Below are 27,702 nucleotides of genomic sequence, written 5' to 3' on the forward strand. Positions count from 1 at the left end.
TAATTAAGGTACAATGAGGTCTGTAGGGTGAGCCTTGATTGCATAGGACTGGGGTGCTTATAAGAAGAGAGAATGGGGACGCAGACACAGAGGGACGACCACGTGATGACACACAAACTCCCCCACAAGGGCTCCCAATTTATCCTATTTGCAGCCCACAGAGACGCAGCAGGTACCCTCCCTGCCGGCATGAAGAACCACGACCTTGAAAACCTAGAAACGCCTAATTCTTTTGTCTCGTTATTTCCATTTTGCAAAATACAGTGTGATAGGCCCCACCCAAGGGCAAGGCACTCCGGGCACCGCACTTGGCATGTTTGCATTCACCTGTCTCATCGATGAATGTGAGCAAAGAGGCCAACAAAAACAGAGTCTCCGGAAGATAAGCGTCCCCCCCCCACCGCCCCGTTGTTGAAAAGTGGGTGTTTTTCTCGCGCGCAGTTAAGAGCTGGGTGGCTGGTTGGCGTCTGTAAGGCAGGGTTCGTTTCCGGCCCAGGAGCAGCTGCTCCGCTTGCTGGGTCCGTGGGCCGCATCTCGAAAGAGCGGAGAAAGTGCTCGCGAGTGAAGACGTTGTAAGGGCGGGATGTGGGTGACACGCACAGAGGAAGCAGGCCTCCCGGCACCCGGGCCATCTTTCCACACAATTTACATGAAAACATCAGCCACGAGGAGACGTGAGCTGAAAAAGCAAGAAACGCTCCAACACGCCGCGGGCCCGCCCCATCCCCGGGGAGTCTGCCTTGCATCCCGTGAGTAGACATGCGTGGGATGGAAGCGGACACAAGGAGCGCACCGGTTGGGCGTTTGGGGTCTTCTGTGACCCTGACCCCCCACCCTGAACACCGGCATTGTCGGTGGTGCTGAGCCCCCAAGATGCTGTAATGTCAACGTAAACCCCAATGTTGGCTTCTGAGTTTGTGTCCCCTCATAACATGACGTATGAGTTGTCACTCATCACGAACGTGAAGCCACCAAGAGAGACCGTCTCGCCGCCACCGCCGCCTTGCAGGGGCCGGCCAGGAAGCTGGCTGGGGTCCCCGGAGGCCTCTTCCTCCTTGGTCTGCGGACACGACGGGCCGGTCGTCATGAGGGGCATCTCGGCCTCAGCCGTGGCCAGGTGGACGACGAGAGCCTCTTCTGGGCCGCAATCGTGCTCCGCACCCTCCACCTTATTCAAGGGGACCACGTTCTGGGTGTCCTTGATCCACTCCTGCGGGGATGGCACAGGGCATGTCGGACTCAGGGAAACGCCCGTTGGCAGGTGCCAGGCCCCCGAGCCAGCATCCCTGGGCGGGAACGCCAACCCCCCGGGAACAGAAAGCCCCGGCATCCCTGAGCCCGCCCCGTGGTTCTTCTTACACCTGCCTTTTACCGTCATCCTCAAAACGCCATATCTGCAAACACCTCTGTGGCCCTTTGAACGAGGGCAACGACAAGGAACACGACTGAATGTGTTTGCAAGTCACCCGGACTCTCGTGAGCGGGATTATCCCCCAGCGGGTCCAGGCGGGTTCCGGACGCTGCCATTCTAACGCACACCTAGGTGGGGGGACGTTCTTGATACTGGCAGAGGAGGGGTCTCCATGGGACGCTATGCCAACCGGGTGGGGGGGTCCTTGCTCCGGCTTGGCGTCCTCTCTCCCCTGCCCAGCCTCCCTCCTCTCCTTCATGTCTTTTGTCCTGAAAACGCTCTTCTAACCCCCTTCTCTCTCCCTAGGATCTCCCCCAGAGGAGGATCAGGACGTGCCCCTCCCTCCGGAAACCCCCGCCCCATGGAAGGCACTTTGGACAAAAGATTATTTTGAGCTGAAGGTGATTAAGGAAGAACAACCTCAGGAGGAGCTGTCTGCCTTCCCCTTTTCTGCACAAAAGCCTGGGCAAGAATTTCCATTTAGTAAAGATTTCCGTGTGTAAAGGTGTCACTACAGGGGCAGGGAGAGCCCCCGTCACCCCAGAGGGTTGCAGTCTGCATAACAAACCTCACTTTCACCCCAGTCACCTTCCCACATGACACCTGCCACCCACAGGTCCCACCCTCCCCCACCCTATAACTGTCCTGTCACTTCTCCCGGTTTTGTCACGCTGTGTGAAAATGGCGCCAGAGCCCGGGCTTCTAACTACCTCTTTGGGGTTTTCACTTCTTTTCTGTGAACACCCCTCCGCCCCCGGGTGCCTATGAAATCAACCTTTTCTTTCTTTTTTTTTTTAAATCAACCTTTTCTTATGCCAATCTGTCCTCATCTGCTTAATTTGCAGGCCCTGAGAAGAGAACCTACGAGGGTGGAGGAAAAAATTTTCCCCCGTTTTTTTTTTTTGTTTGTTTGTTTGTTTGTTTTGTCCCTGATGTCTAAGGAGGTTGGAAATTAAACTTGCCTCTGTGGGAGGTCGGATGGGGCACACCCCTTCCCAAAATAAAGATTTGTCCATCCTAACCTCCAGAACCTATAAATGTAAACTTATTTGGAAATAGGGTGTTTGCAAATATAAGTGAAGGACCCGAGATGAGCTCGTCCTGGACGAGGGTGGCCCTACATCCAACGACAGGGGTCCTCGGAAGAGACAGAAGAGGAGGAGACGCAGGCGCAGAGGAGGAGCCACGTGAGGATGGAGGCAGAGATGGGAGGGATGTGGCCACCAGCCCGGGGATGCCTGGGGCCCCAGATGCTGGAAGAGGCAGGAGGGACCCTCCCTCAGGCCCCGCCCCAGAGCTCAGACTATGGTCTCCAGAGCTTGGAGATGATTAATTTCTGTTGTTTCAAGCCTCTGGCTGGTGACATCTCCGGAGAAACTTCTAATGCATTATCCTGGAAAATGCACACCGCCACCTGGCGAGGTCCTGGGGGTGGGGGGGGGCTGGTCCCTTCTCCCCGGTTGCCAGCTGCTCATGCCCAGCCCTCCACAAGCAAGCCTTTATCAAGTGAATGAAACAATGCCTGTAAACCGTTTAAAAGCGGAAGTCTTGGGTTTGTTTTCAGCCGTGCAGGGTGAGCCCGCGAAGAGCACAACTTCCTGCTGAGATGAGAGGGCGATTGGGCTGGAAAATCCCGGGAGGGCAGAGCTCTGTGGGGCTGGTTTGAAGACGAACCGCCCCTTGAGCCCCTCTCTGGATCTGGTATCTCCGACCAGGAGAAAATGATGAAGCCACGGCTCTCATTTCAGAAAAGGCTCGCGGGCACGTAAAGGAGATCGCAGGAAGAAATGTCAGTTCTAACGAAGGTGCACGGAGAGGGATTAGACATAAAGGAATCGTGTTGGACATGCATGGGGTTGGGGGGGTGGTAGTTACCTGGAAGTTACCCTGGTGGGATTCAAAGAGCCCAGGGAAGGTGAATTTGGGATCGGGCACGCTGGGCATGAGGAGCTTCTTGACTCTGAAATGGGAACGGAGAGTCTGGTCAGGCCGGCAGGCTTGCCTGAGCAGGGCTGGGGACCTCCAAGGGGCCGAGGATGGGGACACAGCTGCACCGCAGAGATGTGGTGCCTGCAGGGAACTGTACCTGTCGTGTCAAGGCATGTGCTCCCCCCACCTCAACTCTGCAGACACTTGACACCCACTTGACACCTCTGACCGACACTGGACACTGTGATGTCGGGGGCACAGAGCACCTTAATGCGCAATATCGATTCCCACCACCCACAGACCATCCCGTCTCTTTGCTTGATGCAATGGGCCGAACTGTGTCAGTCATAGAGGTTGACATCATAGGTCAAAAGCCATAACCCTCGCTGGGACTTGTGTGGGGAGATTGTGCTTTTCAAGCGGTAACAATGGAGCATAAACGAGTCATAAGGGACGCGCCTCATGGGGCTGCCCCCTAAAATACGCCCCCCTCCGAAGATTGATTATTTGAGGCTGAAGGCTATTAGGATCCAGGACACACGGGAGGAGCTCTGGGTTCTTCTCCAGCTGCCTAAACACAAGGCATCACTTTACCATTTTGCAATAGAAATTTCCATTTGTAAAGGTTCCCCCCCACCCCACCCCAACCCCCGCCCCGGCTGCCTCACTTACCAGGAAGAGGAGAACTAATTTTTGTTCGCTGAGATCTTTCCACATACACAACTTTTCTGTGTCATTTGTTTTGTGTCTCCATTTTGTAGTCACCTTCCCAGAATTCATCTCCACCACAGCTTCAGAACCCTTTTTCTCCTCCACCTACCCACGTCTCCACAACCATTGCCCTTTGTTCAAGTGGTACGCGAGGCTCCCCAGACTAACTACCTCTTTGGGTTTTCAGTTCCTATCTTTGGGTCCTCCCCGCTCGTAATATGATAACATCAATAGAGAAACAGTTGGCTTTTCTCCGGTTGGTCTGCCTTTGGTCACTTTAGTTCACAGGCCCCCGGGTCTTGGATTTAAAGGGTTGTAATCTAGTATGGTCCTAATTCAACATGACCGGTGTCTTTACAAAAAGACAGAGTGATTACGGGGATGTGTGCGCTCACAGAGGGATGGCACACAGGGACACGATGGCGCCTACACTCCAAGAAGACAGGCCTCGGGTAATCAACCCTGCCCACACCTACATCTCATAAATGCCTCTGGTTTGAGCCTCCCTGTGTCTGGTCTTTTGTGACGGCCGCCCTAGGACACCAACCAATATAGTTGACTTTTCACCCCTCATTGCAAAGGGGATTCCCTTGAAGCAGGGCAAGCGTTAGTGTTTTCCAAGAATCGTGGGGCTCAGTTTCCCCTAGGGGTGCTTTCAACTCTCTATTGAAAACACCGGGCCTGCCACCGGTAGGCACCCTTATCTGATTGCTTCATCTCTACCCTAGCAGAGCTCCGTTTGGGTGGCATGCATGTGAGCCAGTAAAAGAGGGGTGACGAGGCTGGAAAGGTCGTGGGCAAGAATTAAACGAGGCACTTCCATGCTGAATCTGGCTCTGAGCGGGGGGACCCTGTGGAGTTGTCCAACTCACCCCGGTGCAGACCCAGGCTCAATGTTCCTGGGTGGTGCTCCATCTTTCTCTACCCGGGACCCCTGCAGTTGCTATGGAAACCTCATCCCAAGAAACCACCATCCCAAGATGGTGCCCACGACCCTGGACATCGGTACCTTCAGGTGTCATTCACAGCCAAGACGCCTGGGCAGCGTGACTCAGTTTACATAGGGATGGACATGGCGGTGGTTAAGTGGTTGTAAGAAAGCTGAGCAAAGAAAACTATTTAATATGATATTCATGAAAAACTGTCTATGGGCTCTGTTTCGCTACATCCGTCACTTGATTAGAAAACAAGACGAGCTTCTACGTGCGATTCTTCTCCCTTCACCCAACAGTTCTGTTTGATAAGTCTCAATAATAATTGAGAGGTGTTTTAAGCACCTGCCGCTCCAACACGGTAGGCGGACAACGGCTCAGCGGGGTCTGTGTGTGAAGCCAGCTAATCCTCTGGTAGGAGTTAACACTCACATATTCTACTGTTTCTACAAGACAAATACCCCAGGTATCCCTGCATTTTCGGCAGTGTTTCCCTCAATTTTCTTAAAAGACGCTGTTGGCGAAGCGTGCACTGTGGGAAATGGGATGCTCACCTATCGGACGAATAACCCTATCAGACGATTCTTTTTCCCTTTCTCCTTAGTGGACATATTGCAAACAAAGCCTCCCATCCTGTGTGTATGACAAGGCTCTCAAGAGTCATCCTTACCTCTGTACTTTCCATAAAGACAGAAGAAGAAGGGACACCGTCAGCAACGCAACCATGCCAGAAACTAAAATAAATTTGGGGAAAAGTTTTTTCTCCTGGCACGAATCTAAAGCAAAAAAGAATGAGTTGCTGTCAGTTTTCAAGATGATAGTAGGTCAGGCTCCAATCCCCCACTTTCTTTCCTTTATAAACGGCAAAGTCAGCAAATCTTGATTGCGGTGGGACATATCCTGGAAAGAGAGATGGTGTCTCTGGACAGGCACCCATCAGGGTAGCCACCGCGCAAGTGGTGTAGACTCAACACACTGCTCTCAAGTACCTGTGTTGCCAAGGGTGTTTGAGGAAACTGAGGCTTGCTTTTGGCTATTGTCTGTCTATCTATCTATCTATCTATCTATCTATCTATCTATCTATCTATCATCACCTATCCATCCATCTATCCATCCATTTTTCATACTGTATCCATCCATCTGTCCATCTATCCATCCATCCACCCATCCATCCATCATATCTATTATCTATTCATCCATCTGTCCATCTGTATCTATCTGTCTGTCTGCCTAACCATCCATCATATCTATCATCTACCTATATATCCATCCATCCACTTATATTCATCTATCCATCTACTTATCTATGAACTATCATTCACTTACATATCTATCATATCTATATGTCGATGTCATCTATCATCTATTTTATATATCTATGATCTATGCCTGTATCAATGAATCAGCGTTCATAAATAGTACTTATTATCATTGTTGCTGTTAATAGAAATAAAAGTGAAAATTAGCCCAATAACGTAAGGGGTCTGGAAAACAAAACAAATGCTTTCAAATTGATCTCTGAAGTAGGAGGTGAGGTCATTCATTTTTAGGCACCTCCAATCCTCTCTCCCCCAAAAGACGAGGCGCTGGCCCATGTACAGGTGCAGTGCTGCTGTGTAGCAAGCATTACCTCTCAGCTCCCCTTTTTGCTGGTGTATCACCTCTGACCAGTCACTTGGGTATGTGTCGGGGCCATAGCTGGACTCCATTGTTTTCACTCTGGCCCGGAAGAAATAACATTTCTCAGCATCCAAGCCATCTGTCGTTACATTGCAGGTTTCTCCCTCCTTGGACTGAAGGGAAAAAAAGCAAGCACGGGATCAGTGGTTTGACCTAAGCTCTTTGTCTTTGTACTAGGGAGTCACATAAGGCTCCTACTTTTCAGCATTCACATTCCGGTTGCACTTCATCTGTCTGCCTAACGAAAACAAACGCAGCCAACAATCTCTACGCTCCCCTCCAAGAAGAAACAATCCTTCGTAACAGATAGTACTACAGATGCTTTTAAGAATTACTTAGTGAGGGATCCCTGGGTGGCGCAGCGATTTGGCGCCTGCCTTTGGCCCAGGGTGTGATCCTGAAGACCCAGGATCGAGTCCCACATCGGGCTCCCGGGGCATGGAGCCTGCTTCTCCCTCTGCCTGTGTCTCTGCCTCTCTCTCTGTGTGTGTGTGTGTGTGTGTGACTATCATATAATAAATAAATAAAAAAAGAATTACTTAGTGAAAAGTTACTCCTTAAAAAGAAAAAGTAATTTTTTTTGTATGAATACAAAAGTAACTCATGCTTACTTTGGAGACTTTAGAAAACATATGCGCATACAAACACACAATTAGAAACGGTAAAAACCTTTATTCCAGTTCCATCATATAATCACCATTAACAAATTGATATTGTTTCTTTCCTTGCAGGAGTATTGATATAATGCGATGTTTTACTGTACACATTGCTTTCATCACTAAATATCATTTATCACTATAGTGCCTTTGGTGACTTACATATTTTATCATACAGATGTACCATTATTTATTTGACCATCTCCCTATTGCATGGCATAGAGGTGGCCTCCAATGCTTTGTATTTATTTTAGATAATGCCTTAACAGATGTCTCTGTGTATAAAACCACATTCGCATTTTCAATTCTTTCCTTAGGATCAATTTCTATTTTTTTTCCGGATTTTATTTATTTATTCATGAGACACAGAGAGCAAGGCAGAGACACAGGCAGAGGGAGAAGCAGGCTCCCTGGGACTCGATCCCAGAACCCCGGGGTTACGACCTGATCCAAAGGCAGACACTCGACCACTGAGCCCCCCAGTGCCCAGATCAATTTCTAAAAAGGGGCTCAATAGGTCAGAACTAGAACAACTGATAAACTCTTAAATTTTGTTAATGCTCAACATCCTTGACCAGTATCACATTTTATTATTACCACGCTCTTTAGGTGCTCTCCAGTACCCATCGATTGCTTTACTTTGTATTTCTTTGACGAGTTTCATCAAATTTCATTTCAGTGATGGTATTCTACTAGACCCAGCATTAGGTCAGCTTTTCTCTTTTCTGATAGGAGGGGTCCTGCTTGGGTTACATACAACGGCCTTCAATGGTATTCTCATTTTTATTCTTATTGCTGCGTTTTATTGCACCATTTCCAGATTTAGGGATGTATTATATGGGCACTTAGGATTTGCCTCTTCATAAGAGTAGGGATTTCCATCTGTTGACAGATCTCCTCGCTGTCTCCTTGCTGGTGCAGACACCAGCAAATATAAGGCTGAGTAAGAGTAATAGGAGTGAGTAGTAGATGTGAGCCTAGTAGTGAAAATAATTAGAGTAACCATAGTAAGGGTGAACCTACTCAATGTTTTTCACGTGTTATCACATCCATCCCCAAGTTGCCATGGCTAGGTGCTATTATTATGTTCTCAGTGCTTGGGACATAGTAGATCCTCAGTAAGTAAATCTGGAGTGAATGTGGAAAGGATCCCCTCCCAACACCTGTAGACACAGCAGACATCGACTATCCTAGGCTGAGATGTTCAGTTATACTCACCTTGCCTTAGCTCCCCCTACTCCCTAGATGGTCCCATGAGATATGATGCTTCTGGTTGATCCCATCATCCAAGTCTGCAAACCTTGATGGACACAGGTGTCCTTGCAGACTTGTGGAATCATTGACTCCTGGGATAGGCAGGCGGCTCATAGCCCAGGTAGCTTAACTACTTTTCCAGGGCAGTCTTTCCGAGATCCCATCCAAGCCAACTTCAAGACTCTCCTTGGGCACCTCTGGGGATGGGCACCTCACTATACCTGATCCAGGTGATTCCATCTGCTTTCTACAGGTTTTGCCCATTGGCTCCAGTTCTGCTTTTGCAAGAAGTTAATCCCTTGTTTATATGGTGATTATTGGAAGACAACTATGAGCCCTTGAGTCATTGATATTTACATCATTTTAATTTATTCCATTGATTACATCCAAATAGTACCAGAAAGGGTTCTCACCTTCATGTTCAAAAGGCATGCAAAGAGGGGTGGGTGGTACAGGGTATGGTGATGGTGAATTCTATTTGTCAACTTGGCCAAGTTTGGTGTCCAGTTTTTTAGTTAGATGATACCCTAGGTGTTACTGTGAAGGTATTTTATTGAAATGATTGATGTTTTTAATCAGCCAACTTTAGGTCACTCTATAATGTGGGTGAGCCTTACTCAATCCATCGAAGGCCCTGAGAGGACATAGACTGGAGTTTCCCAGAGAAGTCTAAAGACCATAATGGAAACCTGTCTGTGCTTCCAGCCTGCTGGCCTGAGATGTGTCTGCCCCTATAATCCCATAAGGAATTCTTTGAAACAAATGCCAACATCTGTCTCTGTGTCTCTCCATGTCTCTCTTGATTACCACTTGGGGATCCTTCCTCACCCTTGGGCTGAGAAAAAGATGCTACCAGTGCTCACCTGCCACTCAGTGTCGAACATACTCTTGTACTGGATTTCATAGAGGAGACGCTTGTAGGGCAGATCAGAACAGGTCACTGTAATGGCTTCCTGATGCCACTGGAAGTTCAAGTCTTTTGGGGAGCTGGGTTTCACTGAGAAGGAGAGACAACAAAATGATCACCACCTCTACAAAGATAAAGATTCCACATCTCTAAAATTATAGTGGTAAGTTTGCTTAGACTCACATTCTCTGGCCTGCCTTAATCTTTTCCTTAATACTTTATTGGATTGAGATGCCTGGGTGGCTCAGCGGTTGAGCATCTGCCTTTGGCTCAGGGTTTGATCCTGCCATCCCAGGTTCAAGTCCCACATCGGGCTCCCTGCAGGGACCCTGTTTCTCCTTCTGCCTATGTCTCTGCGTCTCTCTCTCTCTCAAGAATAAATAAATAATCTTTAAAATTACTTTATTAGACTGAGGATGAGGGTGTTATTCGTCCTCATTACATCTGTAGCAGAGCTCCAAGGACCTGAATGTGTGTCGTCAAAGGAACTCTTTGAAATTGTGTGAAAATGTCTGTTATGGGATAAATAGTGTCCCCTAAGAAAGATACGTTGGAGTCCTAGCCCCCATATCTCAGAATATGTGCATTTGGGATCATTGCAGACATAATAATTAAAGATAAAATGGGGTTTACTGGAGTAGAGTGGGCTCTGGTCCTATATAATTAGTGTCCTCATAAGACGAGACACAGACACACAGAGGGAAACGGGCATGTGAAGATAGAGGTATAGATGGAGCTGATGCATCTACAAGCTAAGGAAACGGCAGCCACCAGAAGGCAAGAGAGAGAGACATGGAACAGATCATCCCCCAGAGCCTCCAGAAGGAACCAGCTCTGCCCACACCTTGATTTCAGATGCCTGGGGTCTTCTTAACTGTGGGAGGGCAAATTTCTGTTGTTTTAAGCCACCCGCTTTGTAGCAGTTTGTTGCAGTAGCCTCAGCAAACTAAAATGAAGACAGAACGTGGAAAATGTCACATGAGACTCCTTCCCCGCCAGCCTGTCCTTTGGGAAATGAACGCTTTCATGAGTTAAACGGTGTTCCCCGACAAGTACGTTCATGAGCTGATCTCTGGTACCGTGAATGTGGCTTTATTAGGAAATAAGGTCCTTGCAGATCTAATCAAGATAGGATGAGTTCATCCTGAAGCAGGATGGTCCTAAATCCAAGAACAAGTGTCCTTAGATGGAAGAGGAGAGACACAGACACAGGAGGAGCCACATGAGGATGGAGACCGAGACAGGAGGGATGCGGACACCAGCTCAGGGACACCTAAAGCCCCCGACGCTGGAAGAGGCAGGAAGGACCCTCCTCTGGAGCCTCTGGAGGGCGCACAACTCTCCCCAACCTGGAGCTCAGATTCTGGTCTCCAGAGCTTAGTGATGATTAATTTCTGTTGTTTTTAAGCTGCCTGGTTTGTGGTCTTTTTATTTGCAGTGTTTCATAACCCTAGATTGACAGCCAACCCTGAATGCACCTAAGAAAACCAATGGGGGTGGTATCGAGGGGAAAGGGGGGCTTTTCTCTCTCTCTCTCTCCCTCTTTTGGAGGACAGAGTGCCATGACACATCTTTGCCCACTGTGTGTATCAAGACGAAATTTCTAGAAGGCCAGTCTCTTCGAAGTTGGAGTAGGAAAGGGGCACTTGGCAACGAGTTCATTTTTGGTACTTACAGTAAGCACTGATCCACTGACATTTGTTGAGAAGGAGACGTGTTCCATTCCAGATGGAAAAGCACAGAATTTCATCTTCTTTTGCCTCCAGGAGGCATCCAGCAGTGCGACTTTGTTGAAGAATATAGTTGGAGCATTGGCTATCAGTCTCGTCACTGGTTAGCCTGTGGTTAAAACATAGAATCATTCAGCCATAGAGAGTCTTTGAAAATAGCATCTTCACACATCTCCTGGCTCACTCCTCTGCTCCATATCTCTGCCACAGATTGGGAACCCCCTTCACTCGCTTCAAGGACCCTTTCTTAAAGCACAGCAAGAACTGTCCAAATAGAAAAATACCCCCTCTCTCAACACAGTATGCTCCCTGAAGGCCCCCTGTAGTGGGTTGGATGGTGGTTCTCCAAAAGGCCTGTTCATGCATTAATCCTTGCAATCTGTGAATGGGGCCTCATTTGGAAATATGGTCTTGACAGATGTGATTAAAGGAAAGATATCAAGATAAGGTCATCTTGCATTACAGTGGGTCCTAAATCCAGTGACACTGTCCCTATAAGAGACACAAGACGAGACACAGACACAAAGGACAAGCCACGTGAAGATGGAGGCAGACACGGGAGGGATGTGGCCACCAGCCCAGAGATGCCTGCAGCCCCAGATGCTGGAAGAGGCGGGATGGACCCTCCTTGGAAGCACCTGCCTCCCCTGGATCTCAAACTTCTGGTCTCCAGAACTGGGAGACGATGAATTTGTGTTGTTCTAAGCTGCTCAGTTTGTGGCACTGTGTTATGACTGCCCCCAGAAAACTAATAAAAGTACAGTTTGACTTGCAGAGTCACCATGCCCTTGATTTGAGGAGGCACTTTAATAAGGATGTACCAACACTGGAGATCTCTCTGAGGCTTCCTACAATATTAAGAAAAAAAAATATGGTGCCCAGTTGGGACCAGTTTAGGCTCTGTCCTGAGGTCCTCAAATCCAAGCAGTGACTTGATTGAGAATTATGTCCTTTATAATAAAGAAACTGACGCTCAAGTGACTTACCTATGTGACCATCTAGGAGACCCAGCAGATTTTTTAAAATGTTTATTTCCCAGCCAATTCACCTTAAAATGTCCCTCCTGTGTACACTTTCCCATTCATCTCCTATGCTATCAAACTGTGAAGAATCAATCACACATCACACATCTCCCATTCACAGAATTGAGGCTAAGTTAATTGGAGAATGCTTCTCTCCTACATTTATACTGAGACAAAAAAAAAATTTAAAAAAAATTTCAAAAAAGCCCATGATAGGGAGACACATTTTTGGAAGGTGGCTGCTGGAAAGCTGCCATGAAACGTCTCAGAAGGTCAACCTTTGCCACGGCTGCATACCTTGTTTCGAGGGAACAGGGTTCCTGTCAAAGGTATCTGTCGAGACGTTGTGAATGGTCCTGGATGAATAAGCACCTTGTGGATGTCCTCGTATGAATCTAGGTGGTTTTGAGTGTGACTTAGTCATCACTTGGTTATAGGAGGTGTGGTTGCGGTTGTGGTGAGGGGTCAGGGCGAAACAGAGCACACACATTGACACTTGCACATTCTTGATTCTTCACACCTTCACTAGCTGGCCCTTCACACCCAATTGCTGGTGTCTCAGGAGAAGAACTATTTGAGCACAAGGCATGGTGTTCCCTTCCTGAGGGGCACTTACTTGTAGAGGAAAGTCAAATTTGTCCCCGAGTATTGGCTTGCGTTCCATGTAACCTGCACAGCTTCAAAATTAAAGTTGATCATCTGAAGCTGTAATACTCCTTCTGGGTAAAAAGAGACAAATAGAGGATCCATTAAGGCAATGCTGAAAACGGTTGGAAATTTATAAAAGGACATTAGCACTTGAGTCATAAGAATAATAGAATGCTTTATAGGGATGGATAAAATCAAGATTTTTCTCAAACAAGCCGGCATTAATTATGTCAGTTAAGAGCTGCAGGATATATAAAGGGTTACTGGGGACAGAGGAATAAGTCAGGAGCAAGATTACGGCTGCTTTTCTTCATATGTTTGCAAGACATAATGACCATTAATTAGTATGAAGAGCAGCTATTGAGTATCAACTGTGTGTCCACTGACCTCCTCTTTTGTGGGCACACAGGGGGCATTAGACGCTGTGCCCCATCCACCAAACTCACGGTCTCACTCAGAAAACTCACAACTCACACATGACAACTTGAGGAAAGGTTCACAGACAAATGAACCCTTCTGTCTTTGCTTTTAAAGTGACTTAGGCTCGGGCAGTTTTTATTTTCACACATCCTGGGTTAGTCATTGTGAAAGTAGTTAATGGGTGTATTCTAGGATTAAGTAAATGTGCTGTGATGCTGCGGATAAGAGAGGGCAAGTTTCCAACTGCCAGAAAAGGGAGTGACAATTTCGGGAATACGGAAGGCTAGAATGAACCCGGTGGTGTTGAGTTAGAAGTGGAAGTATCAGGTTAAGTATGTAGACGATAGGATGGATAGATAGATAGGTAGATAGATAGATAGATAGATAGATAGATAGATAGATAGATAGATAGATGATAGATAGATAGATCTAGATGATTATGGATGGATGGATGGATGGTTGGATGAATAGATATAATAGATGGATGGATGGATGGATAGATAGGCCAATACATAAATAGATGATAGATAGATAGATAGATAGATAGATAGATAGATAGATAATATATGGTAGATATGATGGATAGATAGTAGATGATGGATGGATAGGTAAATAGATAGATAATGGATGGGTAGATAGATAATAGATGATAGATATGACAGATGGTTGAATGGATGGATAGATAGATAGATAGATAGATAGATAGATAGATAGATAATGGATGGATGGATGGATGGTCAATGGACACATTTCTAGCACCCAGCAGGTCATGAGTATGATGAGATACATGATGAGGTGAAGAGATACATGTTCACAAATGCTGAGAAAGAGGGTCTCGAAGTCTCCAGGTCAGGGACTCACATTTCACATTCAGTCCTGGGTTCAGCAACCCCACTCCTAAAGCAGGAGGCAAATATACATCATGACCTTGGATCTGTTTGCTCAACACCCCATAAGGTCTCTGGGCTGGAAGACTTGGCCTGCTGAACATTCATGGGGTCGCATCGTACTTCATGGTCCAGAATTAGCCATGCTTTCTCATCACACCTTCTCACCAATCCAAATTCAATCTGCTATTTCACTGATGTTTTTCAAGACCTCCCAAAACAATATTTTTGTGTGATCGGCCAGTGACCATCTACATTGTAGAAATGAACAAAGGACACCCAAATAAGAACAAGGAGAGTACATTTATTCAAAGCTTGCCGTACCAGGGAGTGGACCACCAACAAGTGCATTTGGTGTCCAATTAAAGGTAGAAGGAGAGATGAAAATGTTCTTTGAGTTTTTAAGGAAGCCTTTCAGATGCCCGAGGTGTATGGAATACTTCTGTTCTGTGCTGACCATTGTTCTTGATGTGACTGATCACAAAACAGGTAACCTCAGACCTATTGATCCATTGGTTCCAGAAAGAGAGAGGAGATGTTAGGAAGGATGTCCTGGCTTCTGGAAATCTCTGACCTTCAGGGAAGGAACCAGTATCCATCCCTCACAGTGAACACCTCCCGGGTCTGAAAGGGAGGGAAGTTTACAGCTGAGGTGCCAATGTTATTTCAGATCTTCAGACCTCTGTCTGTGGAACACATCTAATGGATAAAGCCTGATGCCCCGTGCACCAGCAGGAAAGCAGAACTGTTCCTGCACTTCACTGCCACCCCCACAGGATGAGTCAGCTGCGCGGACAGGAGGGAGTGAGATCAGACTTGGAAAAGGGAGAAAAGCAAGTCACCATGTCTCTGTTACTTCTTTGTCAACTTCCCAGAACAGATTCAGATGTCCCCAACCAGTGTAGGTGAGGGACATGATTGGGGTTCTCCTGACTGGGGTGTGGGCGAGACTTCTCTGAAAAGGGAAAGGAAAGCACAGAAGGTCTTCCGGTGACCCTACAAAATGTTTTCATGTAGCACAGGGTTGCTCTTTCAGGTAGCACTGGGCATGAAAGCAGGTCCAAGATTAGGAAGATATTTGTGAGGTCTTGGGTGCAGTTTGCAAAATAGAAAGAGAACTTTTGCTTTGCATTTTTGGTCTTTACCCCTGCCCTGCCTGTGCCTTGAAAGGGCAAATCAAAATTTAAAAACAAAAGACTTGGGGCACCCGTGTTGCTCAGTTGGTTAAGCATCTGCCTTCAGCTCAGGTCAGGATCTCAGGGTCCTGGGATCGAGCTCCCAGTTGGGCTCCCTGGTCAGCAGGGAGTCTGCTTCTCCCTCTGCCCCTCCCCTTGCTCGTGCTCACTCTCAGTCAAATTAATAAATAAAATCTATTTTTTAAAATATTTAATTTATTTATTCATGAGAGACACAAGGAAAGAGAGAGGCAGAGACACAGGCAGAGGGAGAAGCAGGCTCCATGCAGGGAGTCGGACGTGGGACTCGATCCCGGGTCTCCAGGATCACACCCTGGGCTGAAGTTGGTGCTAAACCGCTGAGCCACCCAGGCTGCCCAAATAAATAAAATCTTAGGAAAAATAGAATAAAATAAAATGAAAATGAAATTGAATTAAAAGTAAAACTAAATTAAATTAAATTAAACAAAACAAAACAAGGGGCTCCCTGGGTGGCGCAGCGGTTTGGCACCTGCCTTTGGCCCAGGGCGCGATCCTGGAGACCCGGGATCGAATCCCACATCGGGCTCCCGATGCATGGAGCCTGCTTCTCCCTCTGCCTGTGTCTTTGCCTCTCTCTCTCTGTGTGTGACTATCATAAATAAATAAAAATTAAAAAAAATAAAAAGCAAAAAAAATAAATAAATAAAAAATAAAAAGCATCTCTCTTTTTTAAAAAAAAGATAAAATAAAATAAAATAAATAAAATAAAAAAAATAAAATAAAATGAAATAAAGGAAGAGAGGCCTCCCCCCCTCCATTTTCTTGAGAATTTACTTAGGAAACTTGTCAGATATTTCTCCATGTCTTTGACATCCATGCAAATCCTTTTAAAACTTAATAAGATCTTTACCAGACTCAGGACCCAGGGGTATCTTTCTCAAGGAAACCAACTCTTTGAAATGCAAATACCAGGGAATGTGATGCTCCACCTCCCACTTGTAGTGTGAGGGAAAGTCTGGCTCCAGGTTGGAACACATCTTGTCATAAAGATAAGAGTTTTTTTCCCCCCATGGGATAAATCCAATGAGCTAACACAGACAGTGTCTCCAATTACCAGGTGAAGTTAGGGAAAACCTTATCTGACAAAAGGTGCTGAGGGGTCACCAGGTCGAGGACTAGTCATTATTTATTCACAGATTACGTGTGTCATGGGTTGTGTCCACGAGCTCTAGTAAAGGGTTTCTGTGTTTGTAGATGTCTCGTCTTTGTAGATCTCGTTGGTGCACTGTGTTGGTGCGTGCGGTAGACGTGTGTCGCATTCTGCTTCAATGCCTATTTTATAATAAAGTGATTTTCCTGAACAAAAAGGAATGCACGGACGCCAGAGATGTGCTTTCCCCCTCCAGTTGTTGCTCGGAAAGCACACGTCGGTTTTACTAGATGTGATGAACTTATTAGACCGCGTCGAGACGCAAAGGCGTAAAATTGCACATGGTAGCCGACGACCCTTAACGCAGGCAGTCCAAGCGATAGAAGTTGTCTGTACAGAGAGAGGAAGGCAGAGAACGATGCTTGGGACACCAATGTCCAGACTTCATCAGTAGTTCACTTGTATTCAAAAATCCCCACTTTTCAGGAGAGCCCCACATGCACTAGATGGTGGACACCATGGGATGGGGAGGAGGGATGGGGAGGAGACGGGACTCAGTGTTTAATGGAGACAGAGTTTCAGTTTGGGAAGATGAGAAAGTTCTAGAAACGAATGGTGAGGGTGGTTGCACAACCATGTGAATGTACTTAATGTACACTTTATAGACAGAACATTCTATATATAGCTAACCATCATTTTTTAAAAAACAATAAGCAACTTAATTTTGTACAAAAATTGCATTTGGCAACATAATTTTACGATATTTCTTGAAGTAATCGCTCATGCTCTAGATTTGGGAATGTGTCCCTCCAAGAAATGGTTGAAATGAATTTTGCTGCCTTGTTTTGATACCAATGAGACAGGTGTTCCACCCTGTTTCATTCAGGGCTAAACCATTTCTTTTTTTTTTTTTTTCTTTTTTTTTTAATTTCTTTTTTTTCTTTTCTTTTTTCTTTTCTTTTTTATTTCCTTTTTTAATTTCTTTTTTCTTTTTTTATTTCTTTTTTATTTCTTTTTTCTTTTTTAATTTAGAAGCAGGCTCCATGCACCGGGAGCCTGACGTGGGATTCGATCCCGGGTCTCCAGGATCGCGCCCCGGGCCAAAGACAGGCGCCAAACCACTGCGCCACCCAGGGATCCCTTATTTTTTTTTTTTTACTTATTGACTTATTTTAAAGGGTGAGAGTGAGACTGTGTGCGGACGGAGAATCTTTAAGAAGTCTCCTTGCAACCTCGCACTCAATCTCGCAACCTTGAGGTCACACAACTTGAACCAAAACTGAGAGTTGGATGCTCCATGGACTGAGCCACCCAGGCACCCCTATGCAAAATTCTGAAAACCGTTTCTTTGGACAAACACACTGCGATCCATCCATATGATGGAGCAGCATTCATAAGATGGAATTAAAAAAAAAAACACTTCTACAATGTGGCTGAAATATGAAAATAAGCAGCCGTGTGAACGGACCCACAAAAATTCTCACAGAGTGTGTGATATCATGGATGGGAAGTTGTCCAAATATGGAAATCCGGGGACACAGAGAGCCTGTTAGTGGTTGTCGGGAGCTGGGAACGGGATCGGGATCCCAGAATGACAGATTAGTGGGGTTTTAGAGTTCCCTCTGGGGATGACGGAAATGCTCTAAAACTCATTGCACATATCTGTGCATCTACTAAAATCTACTAAAATCTGCATTTTAAATGGACCAATTATATATCATTAAGGCTGTTTTCAAATCAATCAATTAAAAAATAAAATAAAATAAAATAAAATAATAAAATAAAACAGGGATCCCTGGGTGGCGCAGCGGTTTGGCGCCTGCCTTTGGCCCAGGGCGCGATCCTGGAGACCCGGGATTGAATCCCACGTCGGGCTCCCGGTGCATGGAGCCTGCTTCTCCTTCTGCCTATGTCTCTGCCTCTCTCTCTCTCTCTCTCTCTGTGACTATCATAAATAAATAAAATAAAATAAAATAAAATAAAATAAAATAAAATAAAACAAAACAGAAAGATGTGTCCCATTTCACCTTCTTGCCCTGCCCTGCCTGTGGCCTTCTCCTCTATTGAGGGAGAGCTTACCCCCTCCATTGTGATGAGCAGGGTCCCCCCCACGAACATGTTGCGATAGGAACGTGCTGGGACCACCAGCTCCCCGGTTGCAAGGACCCTGCGGATCTTTAGCAAAATAGCATTTGTTTCTGTAACACCCGATCGGAAAGCTGCAGGGAAATCCGGAACCAACGGATTTCGGAGCATTTGCAAACGGTGACAATGGTGAGTGAGGGTGCGTCATTTGAACACCAACAATCTCCTTCTGGGTGTGGTACCCACGTCCCAGTTCAAGACACGCAGACAGAGGAACAGAGAAGATGATGGACGCAGCACAAGAACCTGCTACTACGAATGTGGGTGTCACCACCACTGGACGCGGCGCCGGGTATTTTTGGGGTGAGTACCCAGTGGGCCACCAGAGCAGTGGCAGGCCCAGTGGGGAAACCACGGATGCACCCGTGGACGGTGGCGGGGTCCTGTAAAAATCCTCGGTCGCTCCCCATTGACGGGGTGGGCAGGGGTGCAGTTCAGGGTTCACAGCAGGTTCACAGCTGCCAGTGCAGAGACATGGGCAGAGACCACAAGGGCTCACAGCATTAGTCATGCAGGAAACTCCGGATGGTTCTTGTGTGTCCCCAGAGTGAGGGCACCAAGCTCCAGAACCCGTGAAGTCACATTGGGATGCCCCCCGTGCCCTCCTCCTGGGCGCTCGTGGGCTCCGCAGGTGGAAGGAGGGTGGCGGAAAACGCAGCCTCACGGACCCCTCCCCAAGGCAGAGCCGGTCCGCGTGACATCACAGCGGCGAGCCGTCAACCCGTGTGATGGTTCTGATAGGGTCTGCAATGTGAATCGTGTGATTTGGACTCTCTCTCTTACTTTCTCTCCACCTACCTTATTTACCAGGCAGCCGAAGTGCTGGCAACGGTTGCTCAACGCAAATGCAACGGCAGCCAGATGGCGGTGCCGCCCTGCAGGGCCACGTCCATGTGGACACCTTCCGGAACCAAGCTCACACCTGTCAGCCCGTCTGCCCACCCCGCTTGGGCGCTCCTCCCTTTTCTGGTCCGCTCTGTCACCCAGATGCGCGGTCTACATGCGGCACCCACGGCTCTGTGCTGACAGGTCTGTCCCGTCCACAGCTAAGAGCTGGCCGCCCAACCTCTACAAACACCTTCTTTGCAAATAAGGTCCAGGGGGAGGTTGTAGGGGCTCAGACTTGATGATTTGAGGGGTCGCAGCTGAGCCCACAGGGCGAGGGCATGTGGCACACTAGGGTATGGGAACGATCATCATAGGCCTCGATGCTCCTAAGATGCTCCACAGTTGCCGAGGAAAGGCGGGTAAGTGGGTGTTCATAGCGGGGCTGGATGTATCTGGTCCTATTCTAGGGTGGGAACGCTTCACCTCAGCACGCCCTGCAAGGCTCCTCCAGCATCAGCACCATGGCAGCAGGGGTGAAAGCTGCACACGTCCGTGGTGCAGAGGGAGCCCGATGCCCAGGCTGTGTCCCTCCTGTCTCCTGGGGGAGCAGGTGCACTCGGGACCCCTTCTGCGTCTGCACTCAGCTTCCTCCCCTGCACACACCTCCACCCTCACCCACCCCTGAGTCTTGCTGCATGTGAGCTGAGCATCTGCACTCAGCTACACACACCTCTCCGTCCCTAAATCTGCACGAGCCCCCTGTCTGTTCCTGGGCACATTCTGGGTGAACGGACATTGTCCTGATGCACCATCGGAAATGTAAACCTGGCCCCTGATACACGTGCGATGTGAAGCCCAAAATGGGTCCTCATGTCTCAAACGGTCGGCACGACAGTGGCCTCCCCATACATCTGTGGGATCCCGACTGGTCCCATCACTGCGTATGACCCGTGCGTATTGCAAGTACCGGTGGATTAATGACGGGGACACCAGGGAGCGCAGGAGCCCTGCGGGGAGCTTTCCCAGGGCTGCACCCCTGTGAGACCCCATTCCCTCGACTACTTAGTTTCTAAGGCTTCTGTGCCTATAAGGACTCGGGTACAAGTCAACTCCATTGAAGGAAAAGCAAGCAAACCACAAACAGCTTTCAGGAACAAAACGAGCTCCGGCATTCCCCAAGCTAGAAAAGCTTTGAGGGTGTGCCTGGCACATGGGGGGGTGTGAGTGGAGCATCTGATACATGCAATTCGAGAAATCGTGTTTGTGCTGCTGTAGCCCAGTCTAGAGGAGACCCACACTCAGACTCTCTGGGAGTCAGTGCTGAGCCAGCGGGATCCCCAATGTGCCGTCAAGAGACTGTAGCCAATGGGGCGTCTCTGGACTGAGCTTTGCAAACCAGGCAGGCAAGAGGGCAGCTCAGACACACAGGGACGAGCATGGAGTGACGCGACGTGACCCTTCACAGATGAGAGGTCCTAGAAGTGCCTTCCCCAGTTCCTGTGTCTGCCACCCGCATGCTAGAAAATCCCATATGGCAGAAGAGCGGCCCCCACAATCCCCACGGCAGCTGGATCTCTCCATCGACCTTCTCTCGCCCTCACCTTTTTCTCAGATGTGACACGAGCTCATTTTGGACAGACCGATATTCACGTAAACATAAAGGCTTTGCTCTCTGGGAAAGCAAAGCGGACAGAGAAGCCACCCAGAGCCCTGCATGCAGCAGATGGACCTGGGCTCTTTGTATTGGCAGTTTTTTTTTTTTTTTTTTTTTTTTTTTTGCACATTTGAACCGAATGCATTGGAAGTCGATCCATCATGAGCCCTTTGCAAAGAGGCAAACTCAGGTTTGCAGGAGCTGGGAAATCTGGGCGAGCTCCTTGCTACTGCTAAGAAGCAGAGAAAGAAAAACACAAAAACAAGACGACAAATGCTACAGTTGCAAAAGAGAAAGAGAAAAAGAGCAGAAGGAGGGAAGGAAAGACCGAAGGAAGGCATGTTAAAGTAAAGGACACTCTAGGCACACAAGCGGCCGCATCTCCAAGCAGGGCTCACCCAGTGCCTCGTCCCCCGAAACCGTCACGGTGGCCAGCAGGAAGACGGCGGCAGACGCCCAAGGCAGAAGCACCGTCCTCATTCTTGGGGAGACCCACAACAGAGCGAGCACAAGGTCCGTGTGCCTTCATGGCTCATCTACAGAGGCTACCCTCTGTTTAAAGAGTGGAACAGAAAGAAGGAAATGACAACGGGAAGCGGATTCAATCTTGACTTAAAACGATGACTCAAAAAAAAAAAAAAAACAACACGACAAAAATGTAAGATCACTCTTGCATACTCACTGCCCATGAGCTCTGCTTGAAAGGGTTCTGGCTGGTTGGTGAAGTCCTGCAGCCACGCTGTGGATGGCCAGCATGGCAGGTCATCAAGAGGTGTGGACGTTTGACACCCCCCACCTCCGTCCATGTGGCTCCAGCCAAGCTGCAGGGAAGGAGGTGAGCCTGGTGTTCTTACGGTTCATACCTCAGGGACTTTCAGAACTCCAACGAAGAATCACCGTTCGTGGGGTTAACGGGGAGACTGGTTGGTGTGTGTTGCTCAAGAGCACAAACCTGAGACTGGCCACCTGTCAGTGGCCAATTTCTGTCCATAGCTTCTGCCTTCAAAGGTGCTCCTGGGGGACACCCACCAGGGTGGCTCCATGGGTTAAGCATCTCCCTTCAGTTCACGTCATGATCTAGGAGTCCTGGGATCAAGTACCAAGTCAGGCTCTGTGCTCAGCAGGGAGCCTGCTTCTCCCTCTCCCTCTGCCTTTCCCTCTGCTCATGCTCTCTCTCTCAAATAAAATCTTTTTAAAAAAATAAATAAAGGAAAAAAAACAAATGCGCTCCCTGGAATAGCTGCCCAGGGCTCATACTAAAATTATAGAAGGGAAAATAAATAAATAAATAAATAAATAAATAAATAAATAAATAAATAAATGAAATTATAGAAGGGGAGCGCCTGGCTAGCTCAGTCTGTGAAGCATGTGACTCTTAGTTTCAGGGTCATGAGTTCAAGCCCCACATTCGGGGGTAGAGATTAAACAACTTTTTTATAATTTAAATTTAAAAACATTTTTTAAAATTTCTTAAATAATACTCACAGTGATTACTGTATGGATAAAAATAGGCCATGGTGACAAAGCACTTTCATTAGCAAAGAATCCATGAGCAAAAGAACATAGGGGGAAAAACCCTCTCCCACTCACAAAAAAAAAAAAAAAAAAAAAAAAAAACCAGGAAAAATTTGCAGTAACTTCAATTTAGAGTGAAAAACTGTGTTTCTGGGAAGCTGAGCTTGCACAGAGTGACTTCCAATCACTTATTAAATGCAGGCTGACTCAAGTCTCCCTGACCCCTGACCTCAGATCCTTCCACCCTGAGCATCCTGAAGACCAGGAGTCCCACACGGGTCTCCCTGTGCTAACATCACAGTGTTGGCAGGCCGGCATTCCTGCTGGGGTTTCTGAAGCAGAATCGGATTTCTTGCCATCCCAGCTGCTCGAGCTGCCTGCATTCCTTGGCTGGCAGACCCACATCCCTCCCACCTCAGCTTCCATAGTCACAGCTCTCTCTCCGATTCTGATCCCTCTGCCTCTCTCATATAAATGAGGAGCCTGTGCCCACCCGGATAATCCAGATGAATTCTCCACATCTCCAGATTCTTCACCACATCTGGAGAAGCACTTTTGCCTTGTAAGGTAACATATTCAAAGGTTCTAGGGATTAGGGAGTGGATGTCTTTGGGGAACATTGTTCTGTTTATCACATGGGGATTAGGATGTGGATATCCTGGTGTGATAGCTGATAGATGATAGGTAGGTAGGTAGATGATGATAGATAGATAGATAGATAGATAGATAGATAGATAGATAGATGATAGATAGATAGATAGAATGGATGGACAGACCAGGATGGATGGATGGGTGGATGGGTGAACTGATGGATGGATGGATGGATGGATATGAAACATGGTAGATGGATACCTACAAACATACATACATAGATGATTGATACATAGACGATAGATGATAGATAATCTATGATGTAGGGTGTTGAGTAGCATCCCTGGTCTCCACCTGCCAGGGGCTAATAGCATTCCCACCATATCATGACACCCAAATGTCTCCAGACAAGTGACCCCTTGGAGGGGGAGTGTCATCCCCTTAACTCCCCTCCACCCACCCCATCCTCCCTGCTGCTCCCAAGGAAGCTAGACGCTCTAGCCCTTTCCCAGAGAGAGTCTTGCCCTGTGGAAACTTCATTTTAGGATGTTTACATACAAAAGGTAGAAATGCGGGCCGACAGCTGAAAAAGAAATGGCAGGGCAGGCCAATTTGAGAAGATGGCCAAGTGTCTGCTTGGCTCTTCTGTAACTTGGGAGTGATGATTTGGTGAGACTAGAACCTAATGGAGAAAGAAACATGTGTGATTCACCGAAAACGGATTATCACAGCTAATCAGGTCTATGACATGAAAAACAGTGTTTGCCCTTTGGGTGGGTGCACCGAAGAAGCACAAGGAGCAATGTGGAATACACGACGTTCTCCACCACTTCCTCGTAAGCCAAGAGGTAGTCCCCGCCATGTTTTACTGCTGCACACAGTGAAAATACTGGGTCCGAGAAGGTCGATGGGTGGAAAAAGGGTTATCACAGGAGTGGGGCCATCTTGATGAACTGCCACTGAATCTCTGGTATTCTCTGGCCTTGACCTTTCACTTGGGTAGGAAATAATCAGGGGAATTTGGGAGAAAATGGGCAGTAAGCACTGTACTCCCTATTGGATGTGGACGCCCATTCCTTGTGAGTTGTGAGGGCTATCATGGTCTCTCATGGGGATGACATATAACCATGCCTCCTACCACCCTTGTTCTTCATCTCCACTCAAAACCGCAAACCGATATTGTGTTGTTCATATTTCACAATGCCAGACATGTGCAATGAGTCAGCAACCAAGGGAAAAAAAACAAAAAAACAGATGGGGTTGTAAGCCATTGATTTGCATGTAGCTAAAAATGTCACCACTTCTCTGAAGAATAAGCTTCTCTTATTTCTTTCATGTATTCGTTTTCACTCATCCTGATGTAAGTGGTATTTTGCTTATTTATTTTGGTTATCTACATGGAAGAAATCATGCTAAAATGTAGTAGATAGATAGATAGATAAATAAATAAATAAATAAATAGATAAATAAATAAATAAATAAAATGTAGCAGCCTAGATGAACACCCAGCTGTTGTTATGTCTCTGGATTCTGAGCGTTAACAGGACTCAACTGCTCTACTTGGTGGTGGCTGAAGCTCTAGGCAACTGGAAGACTTGATTGGATAGAATGTTCTAGATGGCCCATTCATACCCCTGGCACCTCAGCTATCAGCCAAGAGCTTGAGTGGGACCTTCACGAAGTGGAAGACTTGATTAGATGGAATGTTCTGGATGGCCCATTCATACCCCTGGCAGCTCAGCTGACTACCAGCCAAGAGCTTGAGTGGGACCTTCAACCAACTGGAAGACTTGATTGGATGGAATGTTCTGGAGGGCACACCTGTCACTTCCAGCACTTTCCATTGGCCAAAGCAGGCGAGGAGCCAGCCCAGACTCAAGAGGAGAGGAACAGGATTCCACCTCTCTCTGAGAGTTGCTGTAAAGCAGTCACACTCATTTTGATTGTCCTTCGGTCACCATCTGTTTTTAATAAGGTTTAGTGTTATTTCCAAAAGAGATACTTAATTCTTACATCGTCTCAAGATAACAACTGTTTATGGCAATGACAATTGCCTCTAGAAATGCTTAAGCCTCCACTAGCCTTTCATGTCAAGCTTCTTCTGTACTTAACTGTGTCAGAATGTACACGATGAAATGATCTCTTATCTTGACCCGGGCTGGCTTTATTTCTAAATCTGCCCAACACGCTAGATGTAATCGTGTAAAGGCATAGGTGCAGCTGGAAATCGTGAGCAATGTGGTTAGCTATCAGATTTATCTCTGAGCAGAAACCTGTCCAAGTTTACTTAATATTACATAAGTGAAACATGGCCCCACCCCAGTGAGGGGGCTGCACTGGGAGAGAGGCATTTGGACAGCAGGGTTTTTATATTACAGGACCATGTGAAAAGTCCCCTTAGTATTTCATTAGTTTTAGTAGAGATTGGAAGATGGGCAGAGGCACAAGGTCCTATCCAGAACCTTCTAGAGTAGGGGTAGAGTTGACTTTGGAGGGTGCATGAATAGACATGGGGCTACACATATCTTGACCTGGGGAAGGGAGCCTTGTCCACATGTGCTTACGTTACGGTTATGTCTGTTCCCCTCTCTTCTCCAAGGACTGGCCAACACCGACCATCCGCATGGAGCACGGACCTGCGTACAATGCTGACATCGCAAATCAAAGAAAACTGAGACTCCTTAACTGCATGGTTTTTTCTGGGTCACATAATTACAATATCATGCTTGTGCTGAATAACATTCCCTAAACAAACAACAGGATCTTCCCAATGAGAGTTGAACAGGAGCTGTTGCTCTTGACCTCCATCCCAGTATCCTGCCTTCCCCTGCTCCGTCCCACTCACCCCCAACCCAAGCCAGTCTTGCTTCTCACAGAAGTACCAGGACAGGGTCAAGTTGCCATCCAATGTCCTGGGTAACTATGGGAGAACTAAACCAGTTCTCCATGCTTTTCCTAGATGAAGGAAATACAGTTGGACTAAGGAAAACTTTTCCATTTGTATTGTGATAAAGTCTCATACACAAACTTACAAGTTAATTTTGTTAATTTAGGCCTCCACTAGCTAGGCGGAGGCCTAAATAAATAGAGTGTGATGATGATTGACGTAGTAGGGCTCTGTCAGTCTGGGTCTGCACCTCTCAGGAACATGGTGTCCACCCTGTATCCAACACACAGAAAGTGTATGACCCTAAAAGTTGATAGAGGGAATAGATGGATGCATGAATGAGTATGTGGATGAATAAATAGGTGGATGAGTACACAGATGAATGGATGGAGGAGAGGACGGATGGATGGATGGATGGATGAATAAAAGGATGAATGGAAGGGTGAATGAGTGGATGGATGGATGGATAATAGGTACATGGATAATGGATGGATAGGCGGCTGCCTGGATAGATAGATGGATGATGGATATGTGAATGAATAAATGAATTGATGGATGCATGGTTGGGTGGCTGGGTGAAATCATGAGAGGCCCTGGGCCTGAGGCAGCGTTAAACCACTGAGCCACCCGGGCTGCCCGATGGACTTCTCCCATGGTGGGCAGAACCCAGGTCAAGAACCACACTCTGGCCAGCAACCCGTCCCCATCCCCTATTTCATCCCAACACTCAGTGGGCTGGGCGCTGACCCCACAACCTTTTTCAAAAGTTCAAGTCCCAGAAAAAACTGCAAACCCCTCAACAGACATGAGTCAGAATCATCATAAGTCAATGTTCCTCGTTCTCTGGTCACATGCTCTCATGCTCTCCCCATAGAATCTGCTCCCGGTGCTATAACTCACAGGAGAAACTCCTACGGGTACTATGCAGACAACTGCGGCCGCCAACTCCAGAAGATTCATGAAGACAAGAGGAAGGAGTGGGGAGGGAACCTGCAGAAGTGGCTTTTTTTAAAAATTATTTTTAGAGTGATTTTGGGTTTATGGCAAAGTTGAGCGGAAAGTACAGGGAGTTTCCATGTGCTCACACACATTATTTCCCCCATTGTTAAGATCTTGCATTTGTGTGCGACATTTGTTACAGCAGGTGAGCCAGTAATTGATACATTATCATTAGCACATTGACTTTTATCAGTGAAGTTTTGATGTGAGGTTGTTTTACACTGATACATTGTTATTAACTAAATAGTTAATAATAGTCTATATTAACTTTCTCTCTTGGCAGTGCCCATCCTATGGGTTTGGACAAATGTGCAATGACATGGATCCATCGTCATAGTAGCATACAGGATGTCTTCACTGCCCTAAGAATCCTCTGTGCTCCAGCCACTCATTCCTCCCCTCACTGAACCCCTGGTGACCACTGTTCTTTTTTTTTTTTTTCTGTCGCCATGATTTTGAGTTTTCCAGAATGTCCTAGAGTTGGAATCATACAGGATGGGGCCTCATCAGACTGGCCTCTTTCACTTATTCACATGCATTTAAGGATCCTCCATATCTTTTCATGGCTCAAAAGGTCATTTCTCTTTAG

General features: G+C 47.1%; 1 protein-coding gene across 1 annotated transcript; it reads right to left on the reverse strand.

Moving 5' to 3' along the window:
- Window positions 1–216: 216 nt before the first annotated feature.
- CRLF2 (cytokine receptor like factor 2) lies at window positions 217–21,653 on the reverse strand. The gene is made up of 8 exons (XM_055338399.1): window positions 21,520–21,653; window positions 12,849–12,951; window positions 11,156–11,319; window positions 9,437–9,570; window positions 6,614–6,776; window positions 5,654–5,759; window positions 3,287–3,371; window positions 217–1,210 (listed from the first exon to the last, which is right to left on the reverse strand). Exons 1-8 carry the CDS (start codon window positions 21,599–21,601, stop codon window positions 926–928), a joined length of 1,122 nt encoding a protein of 373 aa, XP_055194374.1. The 5' UTR covers window positions 21,602–21,653; the 3' UTR covers window positions 217–925.
- Between the last annotated feature and the right edge of the window lie 6,049 nt (window positions 21,654–27,702).

This window comes from Nyctereutes procyonoides, unplaced genomic scaffold, assembly GCF_905146905.1.
Source record: "Nyctereutes procyonoides isolate TBG_1078 unplaced genomic scaffold, NYPRO_anot_genome, whole genome shotgun sequence".
Lineage (NCBI taxonomy): Eukaryota > Metazoa > Chordata > Mammalia > Carnivora > Canidae > Nyctereutes > Nyctereutes procyonoides.

What these genes read in the sequence shown, in the direction of transcription:
- CRLF2 (XM_055338399.1), bottom strand. Translation starts at nt 21,601, where the DNA reads ATGAGGACGGTGCTTCTGCCTTGGGCGTCTGCCGCCGTCTTCCTGCTG. An exon ending in TTCGGGGGACGAGGCACTGG is followed by an intron (nt 12,952 to 21,519) that starts GTGAGCCCTGCT and finishes CTTTTTACCCAG; the next exon opens with AAGGAGTATTACAGCTTCAG. An exon ending in TCAGTGGATCAGTGCTTACT is followed by an intron (nt 9,571 to 11,155) that starts GTAAGTACCAAA and finishes TCTCCTTCTCAG; the next exon opens with TGAAACCCAGCTCCCCAAAA.